The sequence below is a fragment of the Salvelinus alpinus genome, chromosome 12, assembly GCF_045679555.1.
Source record: "Salvelinus alpinus chromosome 12, SLU_Salpinus.1, whole genome shotgun sequence".
NCBI classification, from domain to species: Eukaryota; Metazoa; Chordata; class Actinopteri; order Salmoniformes; family Salmonidae; genus Salvelinus; species Salvelinus alpinus.
Window position 1 is genome coordinate 3,918,606 of NC_092097.1, and position 11,227 is coordinate 3,929,832.

Below are 11,227 nucleotides of genomic sequence, written 5' to 3' on the forward strand. Positions count from 1 at the left end.
CAGGCAAGAGGGGAGGAAATGCAGGGAGGAGAGGCAGAGAGAAGGGAGGGACATAGAGGAATGAGGGATGGCTGCATTAGTTTAATAACAAGAGCTACACACACACAGAAGGGACCGTGATAGACTGACATGCACGCGAGCACACACACTTACTCTCTCTATCTCTCTCTCTTTAAAACCTTTCTGTCCTTGTAAAAGACAAGACAAACAGACAGAAGCTAGAGGGACAGGTCAGAATGATACACAGTCAGGAAAATGTCCACGGTGTCCTTTCAGAATGTTTTCACTGTGTTTACTGAGCACGATTGAGATGCTCAGTGACATGGATTCGTTTTGACCGTTGTTTTGATTGACATTTGATTGACACATGGTATGTCTATGCTGCTGTCTGTCTGACTGTTGTGACTGAGACACTATGGCCTGTGTTGCTGAGTTTTAACTAACACATGATCTGTTGCTGTGTCTGTGGTGCAGGCGGAGTGGCGAGTGGAGGTGAAGCAGCACTTTGAAAAGATCAAGTCTGAGGGGACCTGTATACACAGATTGGATGAGGAGATGATCATACGACGCAAAGAGGAGCTCAGGTACAGGGAGAGCATTATGGACGGATGAATGAATATTTGAGTGAGTGAGTGAGAAAGCGAGGGAATGAACATACAGAAATAATGCTACAAAAGATACAAACATACATACATAGCTACATACATACATGCATACATACATACATTCGGCAATGTCATCTACAAAATAGCTTCCAATACTCTACTCAGCAAACTGGATGCAGTTTATCACAGTGCCATTCGTTTTGTTACTAAAGCACCTTATACGACCCACCACTGCGACCTGTATGCCCTAGTCGGCTGGCCCTCGCTACATGTTCGTCGTCAGACCCACTGGCTCCAGGTCATCTACAAGGCTATGCTAGGTAAAGTGCCGCCTTATCTCAGTTCACTGGTCACGATGGCTACACCCACCCGCAACACGCGCTCCAGCAGGTGTATCTCACTGATCATCCCTAAAGCCAAAACCTCATTTGGACGCCTTTCCTTCCAGTTCTCTGCTGCCTGCGACTGGAACGAATTGCAAAAATCTCTGAAGTTGGAGACTTTTATCTCCCTCAACAACTTTAAAAATCTGCTATCCGAGCAGCTAACCGATCGCTGCAGCTGTACATAGTCCATCTGTAAACTACCCACCCAATTTACCTACCTCACCCCCCATACTGCTTTTATTTATTTACTTTTCTGCTCTTTTGCACACCAGTATCTCTTCTTGCACATGATCATCTGATGATTTATCACTCCAGTGTTAATCTGCTAAATTGTAATTATTCGATTTATTGCCTACCTCATGCCTTTTGCACACATTGTATATAGATTCTCTTTTTTTTCTACCATGTTATTGACTTGTTTATTGTTTACTCCATGTGTAACTCTGTGTTGTCTGTTCACACTGCTATGCTTTATCTTGGCCAGGTCGCAGTTGCAAATGAGAACTTGTTCTCAACTAGCCTACCTGGTTAAATAAAGGTGAAATAAAAAAAATTAAATAAAAAATACATACATACAGTGGCAAGAACTAGTATGTGGACCTCCCGGGTGGCGCAGTGGTCTAAGGCACTGCATCGCAGTGCTAGCTGTGCCACCAGAGATTCTGGGTTCGAGCCCAGGCTCTGTCGCAGCCGGCCGCGACCGGGAGGTCCATGGGGCGACGCACAGTTGGCCTAGCGTCGTCTGGGTTAGGGAGGGTTTGGCCTTGTCTCATTGACCAGGTCGCAAGGTGTTTCCTCTGACACATTGGTGCGGCTGACTTCTGGGTTGGATGTGCGTTGTGTCAAGAAACAGTGCGGCTAGGTTGGGTTGTGTTTCGGAGGATGCATGGCTCTCGACCTTCGCCTCTCCCGAGTCCGTACGGGAGTTGCAGCGATGAGACAAGACTGTATAAACTACCAATTGGGGAGAAAAAAGGGGTAATAAAATAAAAAAAAGAAGAAAAAAAAATAATGTGAACCCTTTGGAATTACCTGAATTTCTGCATAAATTGGTCATGAAATTTGATTTGATCTTAATCTAAGTGACAACAATAGACAAACACAGTGTGCTTAAACTAATAACACACAAATTATTGTATTTTTCTTGTCTATATTGAATACATAATTTAAACATTCACAGTGTAGGTTGGAAAAAGTATGTGGTAAAACAAATTGTCTATAAATGGAGAAAGTTCAGCACTGTTGCTACTCTCCCTAGGAGTGGCCGTCCTGCAAAGATGACTGCAAGAGCACAATGCTGAATGCTCACTGAGGTTAAGAAGAATCCTAGAGTGTCAGCTTAAGACTTACAGAAATATCTGGAACATGCTAACATCTCTGTTGACAAGTCTACTATATGTAAAACACTAAACAAGAATAATGTTCATCGTAGGACACCATAGAAGAAGCCGCTGCTGTCCAAAAAAAACATTGCTGCATGTCTGAAGTTCGCAAAAGTGCACATGGATGTCCCACAGCGCTACTGGCAAAATATTCTGTGGACAGATGAAACTAAAGTTGAGTTGTTTGGAAGGAACACACAACACTATGTGTGGAGAAAAAAAAGACACAACACACCAACATCAAAATCTCATCTCAACTGTAAAGTATGGTGGAGGGAGCATCATGGTTTGGGGCTGCTTTGCTGCCTCAGGGCCTGGACAGCTTGCTATCATCGACAGATTTCCCAAGTTTATCAAGACATTTTGCAGGAGAATGTAAGGCTATCTGTCTGCCAATTGAAGCTCAATAGGACATCACCCAGAAGTTGGGTGATACAACAGGACAATGACCCAAAACACAGAAGTAAATCAACAACAGAATGGCTTTAACAGAAGAAAATACGCCTTCTGGAGTGGCCCAGTCAGAGTCCTGATCTCAACCCGATTGAGATGCTGTTGCATGACCTCAAGAGAGCAGTTCACACCAGACATCCCAATAATATTGCTGAAATTAAACAGTTTTGTAAAGAGGAATGGTCCAAAATTCCTCCTGACCGTTGTGCAGGTATGATCCGCAACTACAGAAAACATATGGATGAGGTTATTGCTGCCAAAGGAGGGTCAACCAGTTATTAAATGCAAGGGTTCACATACTTTGCCCACCCTGCACTGTGAATGTTTACACAACGTGTTCAATAAAGACATACAAACAAAACGTGTAATTGTTTGTGTGTTATTCGTTTAAACAGACTGTGTTTGTCTATTGTTAAGACTTAGATGAAGATCAGATCAAATTGTATGACCAATCCAGGTAATTCCAAAGGGTTCACATACTTTTTCTTGCCACTATACATACATACAAGCAGTGCCTTCGGAAAGTTTTCAGACCCCTTGACTTTTTCCACATTTTGTTACATTACAGCCTTATTCTAAAATGGATTAAATAAAAATAAATCCTCAGCAATCTGCACACAATACCCCACTAAATGCAAAGTGAAAACAGGTTTTTCGAAATGTTTAGAAATGTATTCAAAATAAAAAACAGAAATGCCTTATTTACGAGACTCAAAATTGAGCTCAGGTGCATCCTGTTTCCATTGATCATCCTTGATGTTTCTACAACTTGATTGGAGTCCACCTGTGGTAAATTCAATTGATTGTACATGATTTGGAAAGGCCCACACCTGTCTATATAAGGTCCCACAGTTGACAGTGCATGTCAGAGCAAAAAACAAACCATGAGGTCGAAGGAGTTGTCCGTAGAGCTCCGAGACAGGATTGTGTCGATGCACAGATCTGGGGAAGGATACCAAAAATGTCTGCAGCATTGAAGGTCTCCAAGAACACAGTGGCCTCCAACATTCTTAAATGGAAGAAGTTTGGAACCACCAAGATTCTTCCTAGAGCTGGCTGTCTGGCCAAACTGAGCAATTGGGGGAGAAGGGCCTTGGTCAGGGAGGTGACCAAGAACCCGACGGTCACTCTGACAGAGCTCCAGAGTTCCTCTGTGTTCCCTCCACCTTTGTAGGCCTTTAGGTAGAGTGGCCAGACGGAAGCCACTCCTCAGTAAAAGGCACATGGCTGCCCACTTCGAGTTTGCCAAAAGGTACCTAAAGACTCTCAGACCATGAGAACCAAGATTGAACTCTTTGACCTGAATGCCAAGCGTCACGTATGGAGGAAACCTGGCACCATCCCTATGGTGAATTATGGTGGTGGCAGCATCATCCTGTGGGGATGTTTTTCAGCGGCAGGGACTGGGAGACTAATCAGGATCTAGGGAGAGATGAACGGCGCAAAGTACAGATCGATCCTTGATGTAAACCTGCTCCAAAGAGCTCAGGACCTCTGGGGCGAAGGTTCACCTTCCAACAGGACAACGACCCTAAGCACAGAGCCAAGACAACACAGGAGTGGCTTCAAGACAAGTCTCTGAATGTCTTTCAGTGGCCCAGCCAGACCCCAGACTTGAACCCAAGTGAACATCTCTGAAGAAACCAGAAAATAGCTGTGTATCGACGACATTTGAGTCAATTGGAGGTGTACCTGTGGATGTATTTCAAGGCCTACCTTCAAACTCAGTGCCTCTTTGCTTGACATCATGGGAAAATCCCAAGAAATCAGCCAAGACCTCAGAAAAAAAATGTACACCTCCACAAGTCTGGTTCATTCTTGGGAGCAATTTCCAAACGCCTGAAGGTACCACGTTCATCTGTACAAACAATAGTACGCAAGTATAAACACCATGGGACCACGCAGCCGTCATACCGCTCAGGAAGGAGACGCGTTCTGTCTCCTAGAGATGAACATACTTTGGTGCAAAAAGTGCAAATCAATCCCAGAACAACAGCAAAGGACCTTGTGAAGATGCTGGACGAAACAGGTACAAAAGTATCTATATCCACAGTAAAATGAGTCCTATATCAACATAACCTGAAAGGCCACTCAGCAAAGAAAAAGCCACTGCTCCAAAACCGGCATAAAAAAGCCAGACTATGGTTTGCAACTGCACATGGGGACAAAGATCATACTTTTTGGAGAAATGTCCTCTGGTCTGATGAAACAAAAATAGAACTGTTTGGTCATAATGACAATCGTTATGTTTGGAGGAAAAAGGGGGAGGCTTGCAAGCCGACGAACACCATCCCAACTGTGAAGCACGGGGGTGGCAGCATCATGTTGTGGGGGTGCTTTGCTGCAGGAGGGACTGGTGCACTTCACAAAATAGATGGCCTCATGAGGATGGAAAATTATGTGGATATATTGAAGCAACATCTCAATACATCAGTCAGGAAGTTAAAGCTTGATTGCAAATGGATCTTCCAAATGGACAATGACCCCAAGCATACTTCCAAAGTTGTGGGGAAATGCCTTAAGGACAACAAAGTCAAGGTATTGGAGTGGCCATCACAAAGCCCTGACCTCAATCCTATAGAAAATTTGTGGGCAGAACTGAAAAAGCGTGTGCGTGCAAGGAGGCCTATAAAACCTGACTCAGTTACACCAGCTCTGTCAGGAGGAATGGGCCATAATTCACCCAACTTTTTGTGGGTCAGGGAATTTCAGGGAATTTTTTATAGGATTAAATGTCAGGAATTGTGAAGCTGAATTTAAATGTATTTGGCTAAGGTGTATGTAAACTTCCGACTTCAACTGTACATATCAACATACAGCAAAAGCTTTACTGTGTGTGTTGTTTATGGCTGTCAAATGATGTTGATGATGTTGCTCACCAATTGTGTTCATTGCGCCTTTGCATACATCAAATTGAATGGCTAGCTGTACTGCGTGTTTTAACCCTGTCCGTCCCGTTCCATTCTCTCTCTCTCTCCATCTCAGGCATGCCCTGGACATCCGTGAGCACTACGAGAGGAAACTGGACAGGGCCAACAACCTCTACATGGAGCTCAATGCTGTCATGCTACAGCTCGAACTCAAGGAGAAAGAGCTACTCAAGTGATAATCATATTTATTGTTGCACACCTTTACAATCAATATCTACCTGTGTGTACAATATTCATGCCCATCTGCCAAAGACACAAGCAGGGAGAGGGAACGGCAGACATAATGTAATACATAATACAGACGTTTGTGATATGTTTACTGTGGCTAAGTAATGAATGAATGAATGATGTTGTGTGTGTGTGTGTGTGTTTCCCAGGAGGGAGCAGTCCCTGGATAAGAAGTACCCAGTATGCGTCAAACACCACAGCTCCAGACAAGAACGCTCGTCCAACTCCATGGAGAAACTCATCAAGAAACGCAACATACCTCAGAAACTGGCCTCTCACACCAAGAGGTGAGACTGAGGGGGGGAAACCATTGAACCATTCACACTCACTAATCCCACACATTCAATCCCTGTCTGTATACATGTGTTTTTGGATTAATAAGCATGTAACACTTACCGGGCATACAGCTATTATGTATTATTACTGGTTGTAAGCATGTACAGTTTGAGCCCTCACTGTATATTGTTTATTTGGATACAAGGAGAAAGGCTGTAGCTGCATCTATTTCTCTTGACTTGACTTTGACTCTATTTATTCAGTGTACTGAAACTGTAGTCTTTACGCACTGTGTGTTCCAGTAGGCCAGACCTGCTGAAGTCAGAGGTGATCCTCCCCAAACTGGACTCCTCCATCACCCAGGTGACCATCCCCTCTTGCCCCCAGAAGGGCTCCACGTCCCCGGGGAGGTCGCGTCGGGCCAAGTCCCGCTACAGGAAGGCAGGGAAGGGCAGCAGTGGAGACCTGGCTGGGCTGAAGGCAGCCCTGTCCTCTAACCTAGGCTTGGCTAATACTATGTCACTGACCACCACCAACACCACCTCCACACCCAGGTATTTACACTGAGTGTACAAAACATTAAGAACACCTTCCTAACAATTTGTTGTGGCATGGACTCTACAAGGTGTCGAAAGAGTTCCACAGGGATGTTGGCCCATGTTGATTCCAATGCTTCCCACAGTTGTGTCTAGTTGACTGGATGTCATTTGAGTGGTGGACCATTCTTGAAACACACAGGAAACTGTTGAGCGTGAAAAACCCAGTAGCGTTGCAGTTCTTAACACAAACTGGTGGTGCTGGCACCTACTACCATACCTGTTCAAAGGCATCTTTTGTCTTGTCCATTCACCCTCTGAATGGCACACATACACAATCCATGTCTCAAGACTTAAAAATCCTTATTCAACTGGTCTCATTCCCTTCATCTACACTGATTGAAGTGGATTTAACAAGTGACATCAATAAGGGATCTTAGCTTTCACCTGGATTCACCTGGTCAGTCTGTCGTGGAAAGTTCATATTTTGTACACTCAGTGCACATTGAAAACTATCCTCAAATCGGCCTTCAGGGCCCACAATAAAGATGTATCCCTCCCCAGCAGCAAGCAGCACCTGGACCCCAGCGCAGCCCTGAGAGGTCTCCAACATGACCTGCTGCTGAAGAAGATGTCTTCATCCAGCCCGGACCTTATCTCCACCGATCTGGAGGCAGAGGGCCGCAGCAAGGGACAGGAGAAGCCCGGCCTGGAGAGAGGGGGCAGCCAGAGCGCCTCTGCTGGCCTGGGAGGAGGAGGTGATGAATAGTTATAATAATGTCCCATAGGGAAATTTGCTGGTGATATAGAGGGATACATGGCGTACATATAGGCGGTGTCCCAAATTGCAAACTATTCCTAAGTAGGGCGCTACTTTTGACTAGAGACCTATATGGTGGTGCACGATAAAGGGAATAGGGTGCTATTTGGGATGCATCCATAGTATATCACCTACATCACTTCAGTCACAGGACATAGATCACAAGACATGATCAAGACAGACATTCGTCAATAAATACACCATGACACAACATCTACAGTGTATAGTCCTTCTGTGTTTAGGAAATAAGGAAACTGATGCTGGTTGGTATGAATGACTTGCAGGTGGAGGAGGAGGTCGAGGTGGAGGAGGGACAGGCGATCAGGCAGAGACCCCAATGCGTAGTGACACCCCCAGCGAGGACGCGGCCATCCCGTTCTCCAGTAGCCCAGATTCGCCCTGTGGGAGGGGGGCGACAGCAGGGAGGGGGTCGCTGCTGGGAGGCCCAGGGAGAATACCCCAGGATGAGAAGGAGGAGGAGGAGACGGGTATCATAAGGTCACCCAGGTGCTACCTCACACCTGCAGCACTGCTCTACCGAAAACAAGTCACACGCAAACAGGTAGATCTGCCAGAAAAAAATATGTTTGTCTGTAATGCATAAGGTGCTGGTTCTTTTCCTAAAAACATTCCGACAACGTGCCAAATCAATTGAGAAAAATAGTTGTGAGATGAAGCTGATCCCTTTCTAAGTCTCATCATATCTCTTCCATGTCTCCTGCAGAGATGTGGTGTGTCCTCAGAGGAAGAGGAAGGGGAGGTGGACAGTGAGGTGGAGTTACCGCGGAGACGGTGAGAATATACATCTTATACATTATAGTGTATATAGTCAAGATTCTAAAGTATATAGTCCAGCAGGAAGAACCTCTTGGTGTGATAGAAAATAGCTTGTGTCTGAGTTATTGAGAGCCCCATTATTTAATCTATTTCCTCTCTTCCCCATGCAGTCGGCCAGTGAGCATCAACAAGTGCCAGTCCCTGTCCACCTTCAGCTCTGAGAACCTGTCAGCAGTGTCCGTGTCGGACGGAGAGGAGGGCAACACCAGCGACCACTCCCACAGTGGCACGCCCGACGTGGTCAGCACCAACACGGATGAGCGGCTGGACGACAAGAGCGACGACCTTCTGTCCCAGGGGTCGGAGATCTCTGCCGACCCTACCCTTGACCCAGCCGAAGGCCTATCAGAGGAGGCCACCATCCGCCAGGTCAAGACCCAGCTCAACACAGAGCAGAGCTATGAGGTAGGCAGGGACAGGGTTACTCTGGGAACCGTAGAACTATGAGGTGGGGTACCGTAACAACTAGAACTGTGACAAAGTATTACCGTGACAACTAGAACTATGGTAACGTTGCCATGAGAACTGTTATGTTTAGCAATAATCGACGAGAAACGATGATTATAATGCATGCTCTGATCATTAAGGCTGCCATCCCTATAACAGAATATAGGTCTATATTTGGATTTTGCTCTTGTGTCGGGACCAGTGGCGGCCGCTGATTGGCTGGGTGTATGGGCGTGGGGGTGGTTGAAGTTGTCAACAAAGCAGCATGACAGAAATATGCCAAGTTTTCAAACTACCGGTAGTTCCTTTGAAAAGATATTCAAAGTGATCTGTGCATTTGAACAACAGCGTAAACACACTTATTTCACTTTTGCATGTCACATGCTGCCACTGTTTTGAACAGATTAGATTATACTATTTAGAATGAGCAGCCAGCTCACGAACAAACAAGTGCACCAGGGAGAACGCAACAAGCATGCAGATGCAACAAGGGAAAACACATGATCTAACTGGGGATAGCTAATGTCACAAACCTTGATGTGGTAGCCAGTTAACTTTCATTATGAAATAACTTCATATTTGCGAGTAAGTCAGATATTAGAAATTGGCATGGGAGATAACTAGCTAGCAAGCAACCAGATAGCTATAGCTAGCTACTTATATCAAAGGTAGATAACTGGTTAATTTGACCAAAATATTTACCAAACTATTTCTCAATGTTTCTCAAAATTACTGTAGCTGGCCAATTCATTTGATCATGCTTTGTGATACACCGAGTTTTATGCTGTTTTAGTCCACACAACATGGTGCCTGCCTTGTCACCTACAGTAGAACCTGATGAACACCGTGGGGGAAACAATACAATTGTCCAGCCACGGTCATGCTTTTTTGTCCTACTATATCTGTGATGAGAAAGTTCTAGCTAGTGTATCCATCTGTCCTTGGACTCTTGTTGGATGTAGATGTCCGGTTTATCAGGTCCCAGGTTCTGATGACTGTTATGAGTATTTATTTCCAGATTAATTACAATGAACTTTATGCTTTAGCACCATCTGTACCTGACAGAGCAGATCTAGTCTCATGTGCGGACGTAAGCCACCTAGTGCGAGAGACTCATTAGGAGGGAGGCTAGACCAGACCCAGAGGTTCTGACTGAGTCCACATTTGAGTGCCCCAGGATGTTCCATTTACTTTGTGCTGTAAAAATTGATGCTATATGATTTCACAGCTTGTTATGAACAATGTGCACTATATATACAAAAGTACAGTGCATTTGGAAAGTATTCAGACCCCTTCACTTTTTCCACAATTTGTTACGTTACAGCCTTATTCTAAAATGGATTACATCGTTTTTTCTACCTCATCAATCGACAAACAATACCCCATAATGACAAAGCAAAAACAGGTTTTTAGACATTTTTGCTAATGTGTAAAAATAAATGAAATATCACATTTACATAAGTTTTCAGGCCCTTTACTCAGTACTTTGTTGAAGCACCTTTGGCAGCGATTACAGCCTCAAGTCTTCTAACGCTACAAGCATGTCACACTTGTATTTGGGGAGTTTCTTCCATTCTTCTCTGCAGATCCTCTCAAGCTCTATCAGGCTGGATGGGGAGCGTTGCTGCACAGCTATTTTCTGGTCTCTCCAGTAGAGCTCGACCGATTATGATTTTTCAACGCCGATGCCGATTATTGGAGGCCCAAAAAAGCCGATACGAATAATCGGCCGATTTTTATTTATTTATTTGTAATAATGACAATTACAACAATACTGAATGAACACTTTTATTTTAACTTAATATAATACATCAATAAAATCAATTTAGCCTCAAATAAATAATGAAACATGTTCAATTTGGTTTAAGTAATGCGAAAACAAAGTGCAATATGTGCCATGTAAAAAAGCTAACGTTTAAGTTCCTTGCTCAGAACATGAGAACATATGAAACCTGGTGGTTCCTTTTAACATGAGTCTTCAATATTCCCAGGTAAGAAGTTTTAGGTTGTAGTTATTATAGGAATTATAGGACTTTTTCTCTCTATACCATTTGTATTTCAAATACCTTTGACTATTGGATGTTCTTATAGGCACTTTAGTATTGCCAGTGTAACAGTATAGCTTCCATCCCTCTCCTCGCCCCTACCTGGTCTCGAACTAGGAACACATCGACAACAGCCACCCTCGAAGCATCGTTACCCATCGCTCCACAAAAACCGCGGCCCTTGCAGAGCAAGGGGAACAACTACTTCAAGGTCTCAGAGCGAGTGACGTCACCGATTGAAACGCTATTAGTGCGCACCCCGCTAACTAGCTAGTCATTTCA

The 11,227-nt window shown here is 44.4% G+C and overlaps 1 protein-coding gene across 1 annotated transcript in view; it reads left to right on the forward strand.

Annotated features, from left to right (window-relative positions):
* The window catches only part of LOC139536495 (mitogen-activated protein kinase kinase kinase 12-like), a 38,144-nt gene that overhangs the window by 22,126 nt on the left and 4,791 nt on the right, over window positions 1-11,227 (forward strand). The window contains exons 4-11 of the mRNA XM_071337048.1: window positions 475-584; window positions 5,812-5,928; window positions 6,134-6,271; window positions 6,566-6,814; window positions 7,361-7,554; window positions 7,901-8,178; window positions 8,341-8,408; window positions 8,564-8,858. Of these exons, the coding sequence (XP_071193149.1) occupies window positions 475-584; window positions 5,812-5,928; window positions 6,134-6,271; window positions 6,566-6,814; window positions 7,361-7,554; window positions 7,901-8,178; window positions 8,341-8,408; window positions 8,564-8,858 (1,449 nt within the window). The remainder of the gene's footprint in view (window positions 1-474; window positions 585-5,811; window positions 5,929-6,133; window positions 6,272-6,565; window positions 6,815-7,360; window positions 7,555-7,900; window positions 8,179-8,340; window positions 8,409-8,563; window positions 8,859-11,227) is intronic.